This window comes from Rhinolophus sinicus, linkage group LG02 (genome assembly GCF_036562045.2).
Source record: "Rhinolophus sinicus isolate RSC01 linkage group LG02, ASM3656204v1, whole genome shotgun sequence".
NCBI classification, from domain to species: Eukaryota; Metazoa; Chordata; class Mammalia; order Chiroptera; family Rhinolophidae; genus Rhinolophus; species Rhinolophus sinicus.
Genome location: NC_133752.1, coordinates 98,304,322 through 98,321,897, shown reverse-complemented (window position 1 = coordinate 98,321,897; position 17,576 = coordinate 98,304,322). Strand labels below are relative to the sequence as shown.

Here is a 17,576-nt window from a genome sequence, read left to right as displayed (position 1 = left end):
GAAATATTTGGGATTTTTTCCCTTTGAAGTACAATCACTGTGGAGCAAAGAGCAATATATTTGTTCTCCAAAGAACACCCCAAATCTGACCCAGGGCTTTGGGGGCATCACTCTCCTTCAGTTCCAATTTCAGGACCTTACATCCAGGTTAACTCTACTCTAGACAGTCAATACAATTACGTGAGACATGGTCTGTCCACGGAGGCTGGTAAGGATATACTTTGGAGAAGGAACATGGAGTTTACATTGCTTTTTCTACTGCATTGTTAGAAGGAAAGCTGTCAGCACCAGCTAGCCTGAATGTGTCACATGTGACTCACACCACTGGTGTGGAATTACCTGAAGATTTATGCTTGAGACCTGAACCCTCAGTTTCTCTTCAGATCTGTACTTTAGTACACTATTACTTAGGGGTCTGATAGAATGTAGAAGGTATTTATATTTTTTAAAAAGTAGCTTTGCCTGACTCTGTGCAGTGTTAGAGATTTATAATCTTTATGTATTGAACTTTTGGCAAAACTTCCACAGGAGTTAAACATTTGACTATTTAACCTGAACCAATCAGTAAATGCAGAGCACGCATTGTGTGCACACAGAGCTTCTCCTTGCTTGTTTCCATTCTCCAAGCACACCATGTCTATGAGAATACGGAACAGTGATTCATCTTCTACAAGGAAAACCTGATTCAGTAGTTGAGCCAATTAAGCTTTCAGCAGTCACCCCATACCAACCCCCATTTGGATGCTGGAATTACGCAGTTGGCACAAGCAGAGCTGTTAGGTTGGTGCAAAAGTAATTGCGGTTTAAAAGGTTAAAAATTCCAGAAACCGCAATTACTTTAGCACCAACCTAATACATGTCAGGGCATGGTGCTGTGTGGAGTGGAACTAGTTTGTTTCCTTTCAGAGACTCAAGCAAAGATAACTTAAAAGATACACTGAATGATATTTTAGCTGCCACATGCTGACCACAACACAAAAATTGCTGAAATAGGAAATGAGCCATAGAAAGAGACAGAACTGTTTTTACTTAATCCTACACCAGTGATTCTTTTATAAGGAAGAAGATTCCATTAAAAGTCTCTCTGACTCATTAAAATCAGCAGGGGGTGGTCTGCCCAGTATCAACAGTAGGAGGCATAAGTTTCTACGAATATCTCACCATATACTTTAATCAAGAACAGATTTTTGTACTAGAAAAACTAAGCCTATAGGAAGTTTGCTCTTAAATTACTCCCATTCTCCTCACAGAATCTCGACATCTTTCTCATTAGCCCATACGTATCACTTCATCTACACTTAAAATGGCTACTGTTACTTAAATTGATGCCTTATTTGTGACCTGAAAGTACCAAGAGGGGGCCTACTAAACCTGCATTTACTTAAAACAGTATTAAATGACCAATTTTATTAGCTCGTGATAACAAGGAGTCGACAGCTAGTGAAAGATGGAATGTAGTAATCTGAAAATTGTTTGATCTCGATTTTAATATAGCTACTTATTATGTTTTAAATGCATTTTGAATGAACAATTCCATTAAAGCCAATTTAATTATTCTTCAAAGAGGATCTGCCTTATGTAGGTTTTAAAAATGCTCAATTTCAGTACAGTAGATTTTTTGCCAAAGAGGTACGTTGTGAAGCAGGTTGATTTAGATATGAATGTATTTCAATTGTTCCTGTTTGGCTGAAAAGGGCCTAATGCAGAAGATATCAAGAAATCCACTGCTTGTGCAATATTCTAACAATATTTACTACATAGGGTAAATAAAATACTTCAAATAATTCTAAACAGTTGTACCTGGGGCAGATGATCTTGCAGCGTTTCTTCTGGCTTTATGGCTTCATAGTCTGAAGGACATTTTTTAATATAGTTACTTTAGATGCAGGTACTCCATATTAGTTAGGGCTGCACTCTGAAAAATCAAATGATTATAATCTCTTCAATACTATTTAACCCTGTGGAAGAGAAATACCAGAATAAAGCCAAAAGACCATCACCCCAATGATGGACAATTCAAACTGACATGCTTCTCTTTTCAATGCTCATCTTACTAAGGTTTGACTCTTTTAAAATCACCTTATCAGTATAATTCTTTAAAGAATATTAGGTCCTTCTTCTTTAAGGATAAAATTGCACAAGCACAGGACACCACAATTTGTTAATAGATACCTTGGTGTGTTCCACTCGAGCCTTGTATGAATGTGTTTTCTCGACCTCAATAATAATTGATCTATAGACCTGTTGAACCTTGTCATGTCATAACAATTCACACAGGTTAATACTGAATGTAAACTAAAATGAGAATGTTGTATTCAACATTTTGGCTGTAATTTATGCAAATGTTTTTTGTGAATTTTAGAAAAGGTGTGGCATTTATGTTCCTTTACTGCTGTAAAATTTCTTAACCAAAATTTGGTGAATTTCACTAGTCTACCTCACATGTTGTTTATGATTCTAAATTGTCTTAAGTTGTGTCTAGTGTTCTTGTCCTTCATTTTATTTGGTGAATGTATTAAAATTCTCTCAACCTCCCCCAAAAGACCATGAAGATGAAAGGTGCATTTTAAAGTCTATAATCATTTATATTCCGATTATATCCATATGTTTACAATTCTCTACTCTTAAAGATTTTTTTAAAAACAAGGGTTTTTTAAAATAAAGGGTGACAAAGAGTTTCACACCTTTGAGTGATGCCAAGTCAAGAATGCCCGTTTTATATATGGACAATCTGGAGCATAATTAAGTGCATCTTAATGACGTTTCCCCTGATGTGTGCAGAAATATGGTTTACCAACAGCCAAACAGCATCATTTCCTTATCAAACATAAACGTACTATCTAGAAATAAAATCCAACAATTTTACTTTGCTATGTAAAAATACTTCCAAGGAGCTAAAGGCACAATTTTATTCACATCTAGTAGAGAAACCAACCATAAAATCATTATTTTCAACTTAACAACTGATTGACATTTCTCAAACAAGCTGTTTTCAATCCTGATAGTTCTTTATTTTTCTTTAACATATTTGCTATGGGTTGCTAATTTGCAATAGGTGTCATGAGAATAACCAAAATTAGATAAGTGTGACAAAAGGGTGACAAAGTGTTTCACACCCAAGTTAAGAATGGGAGAAAAGCGTCGCAAAAGGAGACTACTGCAATCCTACTTATATTCTTGCAGTAAAACCAACAATGCATCCTTTTCAAGAGTCATCATCTGAATTCCAATTTCTTCCCCTCAAGAACAATTTGAATCTCTTTGGCATCCAAAGTCTCATAAGTCAATAAAGCTTCTGCTAGGTTCTTATGCTCTTTTGCATGAGTCTTCAAGATATGTTTTGCTCGTTCATATGAGTCCTGAAATAGAAAAGCAGGTATATTAAGAGGCAGAAAACTTAGGAGATGCAAAAACCATAAATGAGAAAAGAAAAAACTTTAAGAACCCTAAAATTGCCCAATTTAATAATTTCTATTTATAAAATATAAAGCATTTGTAATTTTTAGATAAGAGAATTTTATTTACAAGAGTCACAAAGATTAATAAATTTTATGAACACTATTTTGAAGTAATTAACAGGTAATCAAAGTGATTTAATATATATCACTTGTTATATGACACACATTAAAATAGTTTTCTACTACCTTTATCCATTAGATCTTTCTATATTTAAATTTTTAACAAACCTAGAGATAAGGCAGTATACATGGAACAGATTTACTAAATACTTTAAAATTATGCTTCCTTCTACATCAGATACAAGGTCAATTTTAAAACCATCTGCAAATTAAATGGCCTTTTCATAATTCCTAAATTTAATGGAGGTAAGCACCAAATAGAACTTAAAATGCATAAAAGAAACTGTCATAAATTTCAAAAGAAAACTATTACATTAGCAATACCATAAATTAGAAAAGAATTTTCCAAAGAATACCGCAGAAGGTACATTAAATGTTTTGTAACGATTAAGTCTAGAATATTTTTACTTGCATCGTTGTCCATCCAGTTTAAAACAACAAGCACTAACCATACTGTGAAAGGACTGTTCTTAAATAAACAGTAGATGGCCACGTGTCATTTTAAGGATAACAGAAAAAGACTATGTTCTTTGATTTGCAAATAATGTTCTTTATTCAAGTAATACTCAGTGTTTCCATTATCTTTGAATGACAAGGTTTGTGTGCAAAAGAGACCATCCGTTTACTGGTGGAATGCTTCTAATCTTATTCAGGTTGGATCTTCTGTATGGCAATTCTTTCAAGTAGGAGCAGCTCTATATAAGGTGCCCAAAAAGAATCACTGACTTTGACATACGGATCATGTGGAACAACAAATAATCTATTTAAAATAATCTCTAACATTACATGCAGTGTTATCAGCTGTGCAGTTGATTCCTGAATATTTTTTTTTTCTTTTAAACATTTCTATCAGGCAGAAGAAAGTGGTCTACACTCACTCAAGGTAATCAATAGTTACTCCTTATTTTCTTTTGTATCATGAGTATTCTAAAGATTCTTGGTTCAGTAACGGTCACAACCTGAGGTTTCAATTCATTGCGTGGTACAAAGAGATTCCAGTATCTGTTGCTGTTCATCCAACCACTGTTGCTCCCTTTCCAAGTCTTCCTTTAACTTTTTATTCTTTGACTGAATAGTAGATAGTACCAATTCAAGATAATGTCTCAATTTTTGGAATTCTTCTTTTCCTAATGTTACCGGAACTTCTTCATTCAATGGAATTATTTCAGGAGTTTCTACCATTGACTGAATTCAGCAGTCAAAAACTGCTTTTGCATAATTAATAATGAAAGCTTAACATTTGAACCAGGGAGTGTCTCTGTTCCAACACGTGATAACGATAGGGTAGGTAGAAAGGTAGAAATGAGCTGGAGGGAACAAGCATTAGTTAGGAGACCCCGTGCAGCTGCTCTTACTTGGGTCACAGATATCCTGCTCTGCAGGATACTAAAAACCAAGGGGAGCACAAATACCTTGCTCAGCAGGATACTGAGAACAAGACATTTCGGTTTAGCCTCCCATAGCAGGGTTTCCTAAAGAATTATGAGAAGATAGTGGGCTCGCACATGCCCCTAAATCAAGGTCATTAGAAGGAAAAATGTCAGAGAGGGAGTAGAAACATCCCACTAATCAGAATGTACATCCTGCTTTCCAGAACCATACATTTTAGTTTAGCTGGCTTTTTAATGGACTTCTCAAATAAATCACAGGAAATGGAGAGGTTCACACTTATGCCCTGGGAAACAACCTTGTGAACAAGAAGGGAGGATAGGACACTCAGCAGAAAAGGAGAAAGCTGCTGGCGAGGGAGGGGGAGAGAATTCTACCCATAGAGATAATGGGAGGAGACTGTTTCCCTCCCGTGGGTCAGCCGTTCCATGTCTTGGAGTGTACTTGCTTTATTAATTAACAAACTTCTTGCTGTCCTATGCGTGCACAAACTCTGTCTCTCGACTGAATTCTTTCCCTCAAGAAGACAAGAACTGAGGAAAAATGTCACTTCTGATAACATTCTTCCATATCTTTCCACATTTCTTCACATTTTTTAATAAGTTCTTTAGTATCTGCAACATCTTCTACAACTGTATGTAGCATTATCTGGATCTAGATCTTGCTGGCTCACTGACATGTGGCTTCTGTTTTTCTTAGTCTTGTAAGAAAAAAAGCCACGTGACCTTGGGCAAGTCACTTAAACTATCTGTGCCTCAGTTTCCTTATCTGCGAGGTTCCAGAGCCAGAGAAGAGTGGGACTCAAGGCCTGGCGGATGTGGGCTATCCAGTCCTGGGGAGGTGAGGGGCCACCACCACAGCTGTAGCTCCATATCCTGGGAGCTGCCAGCCCCAGCAGCAAGTGACTAAAATGTAAAAGCATTCAAAAGTTTGGTTCCCACAGATAACTCTTTTGTACTTTCAAACGTTCCATTTTTAACCTCAAAATCTATCACACAGAAAAATGATTACCTTACACAAAAAGCTACTTTAAAAAATTAAAGTACACTCTGTACTTATCTGCTTTTTAAATAAAGCCTGTGAACATAGAAATCTATTTCTCTATTTAGCATATATGCTAGAAAAGAAAGGAAGTTTGCTCCTTTTGCCTCTTGATTTCACCAATTTATTCAATCTAGAAGGACCGGAAAAGACCTACGTTTCCCTTCTGTTACTTGGTAGTCTATACACTTGACAATTGTAATAGTATTATTACAGCTGATCCTTGATTTTCACACTTTTATTGCAACCCACTTAAAAGCTTCAATTGTCTTTCCAAAGGTGAGTTTAGATTAAGTTAATCAGTTCATCAATAACCATACTAACAGTTCATTTTTGGCAGTGTCTCAACATCTGTCTGTACAATGATTTTACCAATATTTGAGTATTTAATCATATTTTTGTTTGCCCTTACAAAACTGTGGAAAATATAAAAATGAATTTACAAACACCAAGAAGCATAGATCATATAAACGTAATATAATTATTAAACATAGACATCATTAGACTTTCTAAACAAAACCCTCACATCAACGGAAATAATCAAAGCAAATATATAAAATATCAGAAATAAATTATAGAAGATTATAGCTAAAAATGAAGGATAAACTGGCAATAACTTAAAAAACTTTCTTGGGATGAAACCCTTATGTTGCAACATGTTAAGATTACTATTAGGTTTTTACACTTTTAAGTTTCATATACATCAGAACCTAAAATACTATTAACTAGTAATCATTTCTCCTTAGGAACAACATAAGCTTGCCATCTAGTGGAGATAGGACCTACTGCCTTTCCAATCATTTCGTAAAGAAAGGATTCAAGTTTTCTGAGTTTTCAAAAATGTATTACAGCAAAGAAAGTATTTCTGATGTTCTAGGAGTATTAGAGTATACATAATTTGCTTAGAATAACATAAACAGTAAGGGAAAGAGAGAGAAGATTCTGGGAAGGCAGAGATTTCTTCTGAAACACCTTCTAAATCTTTCCATTATATAAACTTTCCCACATTGTTAACTACTTTAAAGCATTTCTTCCACTCTCTTAGTCAAAAACTGACCTTCCTGGGAAGACTGCTTTCTCGAGGCCCCCAAGTGGCAGATATTTATTCACTCTTATCCCAGACACTTCAGGATAAAGAGGCGAGCTCTTTTTTCCCATCAACACTTCCAGACGATTACTATACTACCCTCTTCTATCCAGCACTATTCCTTTGAAGTTCATGCTATTTGACTATAGCCCTACCCAACATCCTTCACTGTGTCATCTACTACCCGAATTACAATCCTCATTCACTAAAGACTTCCGGCACTCAGTTCAGTCTTCTCCATTCCAAGACCTGCCTTCACGCACGCCCAAATGGAACACATATCCAGACCCATGAATCTCTCCCAACCTCAAATCTGCATTAAACCACCTGAAATTCAACATTTATAAAACTGAACTCATGATCTGCCCACTTCCCAGCCATCACCAGTGTTTACTCAGTAAATGGCATAACTATATAGTTGCATGAGGCAGAAATCTAAAAAAATTGTATTTTAAATTTAATTAACAGCTCTCTCAGCAAAAACATCACAAAAGCATTTTGATTCCACTACATCAGAATCTCACGAACCCATCATGTTTCTCAATTTCCACTGTGACCAGCCTAACCCAAGCATCCATTCTACCACGACTAGATTACCATAGTACCTACTAACTGATCTTACTGAATCTACTCTTACACATGATCTCACCCTAATCTGTATTGGACAATGCACTCAAAATGACCTTTGTTTTGCTTACTCTGTATTCTCAGCACATGCACACTGCTAGGCACAAGCAAATAATAATATATGTTGACTAAATGTATGTCAAGAGTGGGAAAGTAAAAACTCAATAATTAATATCCCCCACTCTAATACCTCTTGTGGCTTTGCAGCTACAGAATTGAGTATTTATTGTCACTGATATAATCTGATTTTAGGCTACGGCAAGCATAAAGCACAGACCGAGTCTACGACCAGGGTTCTCTAACAACATATTTAAGTCGTGGTTGCAATGATACACCCACTATCTTGTACTTAGGCACAGTATGACTAAATAAAGAAGCACAGAAAAATATGATCATCACCTTTAGAAGGATTCTGATTTCTTGTTCAATAGCAGATTGCGTTTCTGGACTCAGTTTCCCTGTATCACTGTAGGTCATAACTCCAAGCTAAAACGAAAGGGAAAAAAGTGAACAGAAAAACCCCAAAATACTAATAAATGTTAACAGAGGAAGTACTACCCTATACCTAGGGAAATACATTTTACAGTGGGACAACAAAGAAATTCAATATAAAAATGCCCTTAAGGGCAAAGAAATTTTATCATTCTTCCAAAAGTATGAGACTAAAATTAAGTGTGAGCAAGAGAGAAATTTTAAAATCCTAAGTATGGTTCTGAGTACTTTCTTAGAAAAACCTTGGCAGCTATTCCAAGTCCAGAAATCCACAATTCAAAGTAACAGAACTGCTTCATGGAACCACAGTGGTAATGCAGGAAAGTGAAATTGTGAAAAGGGTAAAGTATGGCAAGCTCAACAATACGTCTTTTATGTCATGTGAATAGAAAAGGCTAAAGAGAGTTTGTCTTATCATTTGGTTAACTCATTAAGTAATAACTATTACCTGTTCGAGCAGCTAGAATGGAAAGAGTGCTACATTTGATTACTCAGAAAAATAAGGTTTAGTTTAGTGTAAGTGGGACAAATTCATTTGGAATGAAACAGAGGATAAGTAAATGCTATCAGTTTATAATGAGAACCCTCTTTCACAGACACTTGGCACATATCATTTGATAGATGAGGAAGGATTAAAATTAGCCAGTACCTTTTCACTCATTCCAAATTTGGTAACCATCCGCTTTGCTATTCTCGTTGCATTATCAAAATCACTGGAAGCACCTAAAATTTTAAAATATACATAGAACTCAATTTATAAAGATATCTTTAAACCAGCAAATACAATTAAAACTAAAGACATTCTTTATAGCCAACCTGTTGTAATATGATCACTTCCAAATATAAGCTCCTCTGCCACTCTTCCTCCCATACTAACATCCATTTGTGCAAGTAGCTGAGATCTGGTTTCATTCCATCTGTCATTTTCAGGCAATAGGGACACCTAGACAATTGAAAAGGAAAAAATGAAGACACAGTTTGAAACACTTAAGTTAATAACCAGAATTATCACTTGGCTCTCACACCTTATTAATACCATGATGCTGAAAGCTCAAAGACATTTAGTACAGATGGTCGTCAGGTGATTGATGACAAAACCAGCAATTTATAAAATAAGGAAAATTCTTTACAAAGGAACAGCTCATTTTATAAATAATAGGTAGAGTATGCTGCAATATGACTATTTTATCCTCCATTTCACAAAAATGTTTAAAATGTGCACAATTAGAAAGATGGGAGCATGAAACTTGTACTCGAGAAAAATCTTAAAAAAACTATTGAGCCAGGACATAATTACTTTCTGGGGGGAAGAGAGCAATTATATATTTAAGAATTATTCTTTGCTATCATTCCAGAATTAAATTTCATAATGTAAATATATAATATCCAAAATATTAAGGATATTCTTAATTAGCACATAAATTTCACAAGTATCTGTGATTTCAAGATGATTCAGAGAGATTAAGAAAAAAGTACCAACAAACTTAGAATGTAGCTGAATTTTCTTTTTAAATGTTTTCATCAGCAATTTCCTACATAAGCTTCTGGGCAGCGCTATTTGGAAGCAAAGAAAAATTACAAGATACTTACATGTCCAAGTGTTGGCCCTCGTGGCATAATTGTAGCTTTGTTGATAGGCATTGCATCTTTAGTGTAATATGCAATAATAGCATGACCAGATTCATGATATGCTGTGATGGTTTTGTTTTTGTTATCGATTTCCACACTTCTACGTTCAGGCCCTAAAGGCAAACATTTAATTAGATGAAATACTCCAGACATATTTAAATTAATGAAACCTATTTGCCTCAAAGTCATTCTTAGAGTATTCTTAGAGAAATATGATTTAATATCATCATTAATAGTTTAAACAGAGTAAAAGTTCTAATAACTGAGTAGAATTGACTCTACAACATATATAATCTATCAACTGAAATACAAAATTGTTACAACTATCATCTTAATCCATATAGCAAGAGAATGCTTAATTCTATTTCTAGAAAATGAGGTTCCAATTTAACAGGAATGTCATAACTAACCTGTTTCGAAACCAATTCAAGATTTAAAATAAAAATTAAATACTGAAAAAAGTAAAACTAACTATTCTTTCATCAGCAATATCAGACAAAAGTAAAACCATGGGCACTCATTCCCCCCAAAAGTGTAATCATGTAAGCTATACTTGTTCTGTAAGAGGCCAAACTATGTTGCTATATTTAAGTATATATTTTCATGTTCCTGCACTTTTCTTTTTTATAACCTTTCCCCCACATGAAGACTTTATTCTATAACACAATGAATAGTGTAAGACAGGAAAAAAAAAGAAAACCTACCCATTAGAATTTTATCTTTGGAAAACTCTAGTTCCTTCATAGTAACCATTTCTTTTCCATCAACAGCTGCCTTTAATGCAGCTTGGTTCACAAGATTCTCCAACTCTGCTCCAGAAAAGCCAACAGTACCTCGAGCTATGATTTCTGGATTGACGGCTATGTAGATAGAACATATTAAAATTTCAAAACAGCCAATAGAAAGCTTTTCACAAAGAACTCACGTTCCAAAAGAAAAAAAAGATAAGTTATCATGAACTATAATTTAAAATATTTATCTTAAAGAAACTGAAAAACTTACTTTACTTAAATTCAAAGGGGGACAAAAGCTAAAATTGCTATTAAATATGCCATTAAAATCGCCATTGGGACAAACCGCAAAAGTTCTTAAATTTAAATGAGTTTGTAAAAAACAGAAATGTAGAGCTGTCAGATGATAATTTATATACCTTCAATTATGACCTATATTGTTACTGGCCTAACCACAAATTCATAAAAGCATATTCATAGACAACATGTTGTTTTCTGAATTTCATCTTGAAATACTCTGGATATCAAAGCTCCCTTTATTTTAGGAAACATATTTGTTTTATAAACTGATTCAGGTATCTTTGAAAATACCACAGCTTTAATAGCTGCTTTTTTTACTCAGGTGGTCCATATTTCCATGTGTTTCTTTTACAGCGTGCTCCCCTCTTTTGGTCCCAAAGTGATTTTATCAGGAGGTACTATGCTCATAATAAACAGGTGTGTTTTCTATTATTTTATATTTTACATTCATCTTAAAAACCATTTTTTACATCTCCAAGTACTGTCTAACTGAATACTCAAAAGAAATTTCTTCAGAATTGGGATTCAGAATGGTAAAATCTCCTACATATATACTAATTAAGAAATGGACTTTTTTTTTAAGAGAACCCATAACTGGAAGGGGAAAAGGACACATAAAGGAACTGGTCTTTAAATACATTTATCAAGTAAGGACCACAAACAGGGTGCATTGATGTATTACCATTTCATGGAGATAACAATGTTTGTATCACTGAATTAGACTTACACTGATCAAACTTTATTTTATTGAGGTACCATTTCAAAATTTCTGTTCGACCTTTTACATCTGGTCTTGGAACTGTAACCTGCATGTCAAAACGACCAGGACGTATTAAGGCGCTAAAGAAAGAATACAAAAAGAAAATATAAATTAATAAGTGGATTATGCTGAAGATAAAAATAAACAGGACTAATACGCTAAAAAAAGGATGGAAAGACAGTGGCAAACAGAGGTTAGATGGAGTTTTGAACACACATATACAGATCCTGGTAAAACATGGCTCAAATAACAGTTTCAATAACCAAAAGGCAGAACTAAGGTTCACATACACGTACATCTGGACAGTACACAACCCTCAGAAATAAAAATATGCAAGTCAGTCAAGGAACAAATAATTCTACAGCAGTCTGTTATGAAAGCTACACACCCACCTTAACTGCTGTAAGTATAGAACGTTAAACTAGAGTCTTAGGCAAAGACAAACTATTTGATCAAATGAAACTGTGAATAACTTTTATAATAAAGTCAACAAAAATTTTAAACTACAGTAAACTTTATTTTAAAAATATGCCCTACACGGCAGGCCCAGCGGCTCATGCGGCTGGAGCTCCGTGCTCTTAACTCCTAAGGCTGCCGGTTCGATTCCCACATGGGCCAGTGGGCTCTCAACCACAAGGTTGCCAGTTCGATTCCTCGACTCCCACAAGGGATGGTGGGCTCCGCCCCCTGCAACTAAGATTGAACACGGCACCTTGAGCTGAGCTGCCTCCCGGATGGCTCAGTTGGTTGGAACGCATCCTCTCAACCACAAGGTTGCCAGTTCGATTCCTCGACTCCCACAAGGGATGGTGGGCTGCGCCCCCTGTAACTAAGATTGAACACAGCACCTTGAGCTGAGCTGCCGCTGAGCTCCAGGAAGGCTCAGTTGGTTGGAATGCATCCTCTCAGCCACAAGGTTGCCAGTTCGACTACTGCAAGGGATGGTGGGCTGTGCCCCCTGCAACTAGACAATGGCAACTGGACCTGGAGCTGAGCTGCACCTTCCACAACTAAGACTGAAAGGACAACAACTTGAAGCTGAACAGCACCCTCCACAACTAAGATTGAAAGGACAACAACTTGACTTGGAAATAAAGCCTGGAAGTACACATTGTTCCCCAACAAAGTCCTGTTCCCCTTCCCCAATGAAATCTTTAAAAAAAAAAAAAAGAATATGCCCTACACACTCAAATTTTGTGATACATAAATTGTCAGGTTCTTTTAACAGCTTTACTGATATATAATTCACATACCACAGAATTTCAAGTGAATCCAGTGGTTTTTGATATATTCAAAATTGTGCAACCATCACCATAATCTCATTTTAGAATATTTTCATCCACCCTCAAAAAGAAAACCCACATCCACTGGCAGTCACCCCCCATTCTCCCCAGCCTCTGCCAACTACCGTGTTTCCCCAAAAATAAGACCTAGTCGGACAATCAGCTCTAATGAGTCTTTTGGAGCAAAAATTAATATAAGACCCACTCTTATTTTACTATAAGACCGGGTATAATATAATTAATATAATATAATATAATATCCCAGTCTTATTTTATTATACTATAAGACCAGGTCTTATACTAATTTTTGCTCCAAAAGACGCATTAGAGCTGATTGTCTGGCTAGGTCTTTTTTTCGGGGAAACACGCTACGAATCTACTTTCTGTTGCTATGGATTTACTCTTCTGGACATTTCATATAAATGGAATCATATAATACATGTGATGTTTTGTGATGGGCTTCCTTCTCTTAGTATAACATTTTTAAAGTTCATCCATATTCCAGTATGTATCAGTAGTCTACAAAAATTTGTTTTAATACTTACTTATCTAATGCCTCTGGGAAGTTGGTGGCTCCTATGATGATAACTCCTTCATTGGGTTTAAAACTATTAAAAAAAAAAAGTACCTTTGCACTAAAAATTAAAACATCAGACACAAAAATGCTCTACACAAAACTGTTTATCATTAATCTTAATTAACAGCAAAGAAAAAAGATCGATCTTTTTATGTACCAAATGATATCTCTATTTTTTAAAAGTACTAATAACAAATGTTAGGCCAGTATACTTCAATAAAAGTGTTACTAATAAATCACCAAAACATCTGTGATGACATATCTGCACAATATTTGCTCTACTTAGGAAAAGACCTGACACAAAAAGCTTGAGTACTTGACTAATTTCTGAAAAATTATTTTCAATTTTACCAACTGAAATGATTTGCTCCTAGACTTCCTATTTGGTTCCAGAATATCTTATATGACTTTGAGAAACATTTCTGCTTCTTTCAAAGCAAACATTTCTGCTTCTTTCAAAGCAAACCCACCTCTTGTTTTCCATATTATGAAAACTGATGCAAGCTTTTTACCTACCACATCACTCAAAGCTAGCCAAACTGTATAAAGACCAGTGTACTCTCCCTTTACATCTCCATACAGACTACTTAGTCTCAGCTGGAATCACTGCTTTCCTGTCATAATACAATAAATGAAAAAAGATGTAGCTATCACCAGTTAAAAGGAGTTGGTATATTAATTACCCCATTAGTAATAGAAACAATACAGTACTGAGAAGAGCTTGTCTTGATTTCATCTGTGAAGGAGTACGCTATTGCCTATAAATATTAACATTTTCCCTGTCTCTCAAATGTTACCAAATATATCACCATATTCCAAAGGCAGAAGAAGATTCAATTACCCATCCATTTCAGCAAGAAGTTGATTTATAGTTTGCCTTGAATATGGATGCATTGGAGATTCAATTCTCTTCCCACCAACAGAATCTAATTCATCAATAAATATAACACAGGGTGCATTTGCTTTTGCTTCCCCTAGGAAAACAGAAAAGATTCAAATAAGTTTAATGAAATCAACATTTTTGGACAAAATCATATAAATATTAAAAACCTGTAAGATTGTCAAAAACCAACAAAAGTTAGGGAGAAAATACACAAAAGGAGGTTTTTTTTTAACTGATTGAAGAACAGTAGCCTCAGAAGAAAAAAAACTATACCGTAAAGAATGATATATGATAAAAATAATCATTCATTCATTCTTCCTAGCTGTACAAATCACATACAATCAGGGTTGAGGCTAATTACTCTTTAATTACATATTACAGAAATTACGACTAAAATAAAAATAACAAAAACAAGAAAACCCAGCTTTTCAGTAGCCCCCAACTGCATCTAACACTTCTACTAGCTCTTCTGGCTGTATGTGGGGAAAAGCATAGCTAGCTCTGTTTTAGCTCACAAATTAAGTTACCTGAACCCAGAACCCCACAAGGGCTATTTCAGCTGATTAACAATCTTAATTACGTAGAAAAGACAGGGTAAAAAACCCTCTTTCCCTGAAATTAAGAAAAATTAGTATTGTATAAAAGATACATTAAAACGTACTAAAAAGATTTCTTATACGGCTGGCTCCCACACCCACAAACATCTCATCAAATTCTGATCCAGAAGCATAATAAAAAGGAACATCAGCTTCTCCAGCCACAGCTCGGGCAAGAAGTGTCTTTCCTGTTCCTGGTGGTCCAACTAAAAGAATTCCTAAAGAAAAAGAAAACAACAAAAAAAGTAAACAAGAATGATTTAAATTAAAAAACAAAAACAAATCCTGATATAAATCTATAAAACAAATAATTACTAATTTATATAATTTTGAAGTTGAAGGTAAATCAAAAGACCAATGTTTTTAAACACAGCAAAATATATTAGTCTCTACTAATAACTGATCCATGTCAGAACCTTTTCCAATACTCATTTTCCTGTATCATTTTAAAAAACGCATTTAAAAAAATTCTAGGAACATCTGGTGAAAACTGAAAAAATACGGAAGAATACATGATATTAAGGAAATAGTGTTTAATTTTATTTGGTAGGATAAATTATTGTTTATTTAGGACAATGTCCTTACTCTTAGCTGATGTATAAGAAAAGTATTTAGATAAAAGGTAGTTAATGTCTACAGCCTTCTTTCTAACTTTTCCGTGTTTGAAAAATTTCGCAATAAGTTTTCATAACAAGTTAAAACTTCCTGATTTACATGGCTTTTTCTTTTTCTAAACTGCATTAAAAAAAGGCAACAAAGCTGTATTAATTCTGTATTTTAGCATTAAAAAATTCTTTTTAAGGAAGGTCAAAAATACCCTGAAGACTATCCTTGTATTTTCCTTATTGTGATTCCTAACTGGTTTAAATCATCACCAAATCTTGGTACCTGAAGGTTTTCCCACGAATTTATAAAGTATTCCTTATAATCAGAAAGAAGAATGTCATTATTTTTATGGTTTTAAATATGTTCCCTATGATACTACAGTATTGATTTAATAAATGAACCCTAAATAATCAAAGATTCATGCAAACATTTTTATGTCCTACTGAGCATTCTCAGTAGAGATACTGGGCAGTATAAAAACAAGGCGTGTCCCCTTATCTCACCAAATCCATTTCTAGAACTGGAATCTACAATGATGTATAAATAACAAATGAATAAATCTAGAATTTGTTCTAAGGAAATAAGAATACGGGCAAAGCCTTGAGATATTAAGATGATCACCCCAGTGCTAACTAATAAAACATTAAAAACAATTTAAAACTTCAAGTAAATGGTTAAAGTATTGTACAACCATATAGAAGGACACCATAAAGTCATTACAATTCTGCACCCAATTCCAACTGTGGATTTTTCCCACACCGACCAACAAGCAATTCTATGACACCAGCTGGGTATCCTACAATGCAGCTCAATTCAGACACTACCCACCTGGAGCTAGCATTAAATCCCACTGGTAAAGAGGCCACTCCCCCAACCTTGAGATGCCAGTGGCAAGACCAGGTGGTTTCCTATGCTTCTGACCAACAGGCTAGTCAGAGGTTCCAATGTCTCCCTACTTAGGTATGATTAATTTGCTAGAGCAGTTCACAGAACTCAAGGAAACATTTACTTAGTAGATTACCAGTTTGTTGTAACATACACAACTCAGGAACGGCCAGGTGGAAGAGATGTGTAGGGCAAGTGAACCTCATTCTTTTGGGTTTTTATGGAGGCCTCATTACATCGGCATGATTGATTAAATCACTGGACATTGGTGATTAATTCAACCTCCAGCCCCTCTCCCTCCCCAGAGGTGGGGAGGAACTGGTGGGTGGGACTAAATGTTCCAACCATCTAAGCACAGACCCCATCCTTAGGTGTGTTCCAAAAGCTATCTTATTAACATAACAAAAGGAACCTTTATTGCTCTCTTCACTATAAAATTCCAAGAGTTTTAGGAGTTCGGTGCCAGAAACAGGGACTAAGAACAAATATTTCTGATTATAAATCACAATATCATACAGTCACTAAAAATCATATTTAGTAACTGAGAAAACATCAAAGCTAAACTGAGGAACATTCTACAAATTCGTGTGTACTCTACACAATCTTTAAGATCACAAATGATCCACCCTGACCCTCACAAAAAAAGACTGAGCAATTTTTTGAGATTAGAGAAAAACCTAAATGTTGTGTGTGAATCTGGAATGCGTCCTGAACCTGGGGTGCAGGGTGGAGGATGAGGGGACCTAACTACAAAGGGTATTACTGAGATAAATGCTGAAATTTGAATATGACTGTGAATTTGATAATAGTTTTTGGATCACTGTTAAATTTCCTAATTTTAATAACTGTACTGGAGGTTATGTGACAAGAATATCTTTATTCTTAGGAAATACACAATGAGATATTCAGGGATAAAGGAGTATTATATCTATAATTTACTCTCAAATGGTTAAGAAGTACATGTATATACAGAAAAGTAAATGAGCAAATAGGACAAAATATTTAAAAACTGTTGAGTTTGGGTTGAGTATAGATGGAGTTCTCTGTCCTATTCTTGCAACTTCATATAAAGTTTGAAATAACAAAATTTTAAATTACCAAAAAAGGTTATA

At 34.9% G+C, this 17,576-nt stretch overlaps 1 protein-coding gene and 1 pseudogene across 1 annotated transcript in view; both read right to left on the bottom strand.

Moving 5' to 3' along the window:
- Window positions 1-2,895: 2,895 nt before the first annotated feature.
- YME1L1 (YME1 like 1 ATPase) overlaps window positions 2,896-17,576 on the bottom strand; it is a 43,564-nt gene continuing 28,883 nt past the window's right edge. The window contains exons 10-19 of the mRNA XM_019749130.2: window positions 15,039-15,191; window positions 14,336-14,468; window positions 13,463-13,525; window positions 11,602-11,714; window positions 10,548-10,703; window positions 9,805-9,956; window positions 9,031-9,157; window positions 8,864-8,937; window positions 8,122-8,208; window positions 2,896-3,359 (exon numbers count right to left, since the gene is read on the bottom strand). Coding sequence (XP_019604689.1) covers window positions 3,216-3,359; window positions 8,122-8,208; window positions 8,864-8,937; window positions 9,031-9,157; window positions 9,805-9,956; window positions 10,548-10,703; window positions 11,602-11,714; window positions 13,463-13,525; window positions 14,336-14,468; window positions 15,039-15,191 — 1,202 coding nt within the window. The 3' untranslated portion in view covers window positions 2,896-3,215. The remainder of the gene's footprint in view (window positions 3,360-8,121; window positions 8,209-8,863; window positions 8,938-9,030; window positions 9,158-9,804; window positions 9,957-10,547; window positions 10,704-11,601; window positions 11,715-13,462; window positions 13,526-14,335; window positions 14,469-15,038; window positions 15,192-17,576) is intronic.
- On the bottom strand, window positions 4,071-5,783 carry LOC109456702 (centromere protein K; annotated as a pseudogene).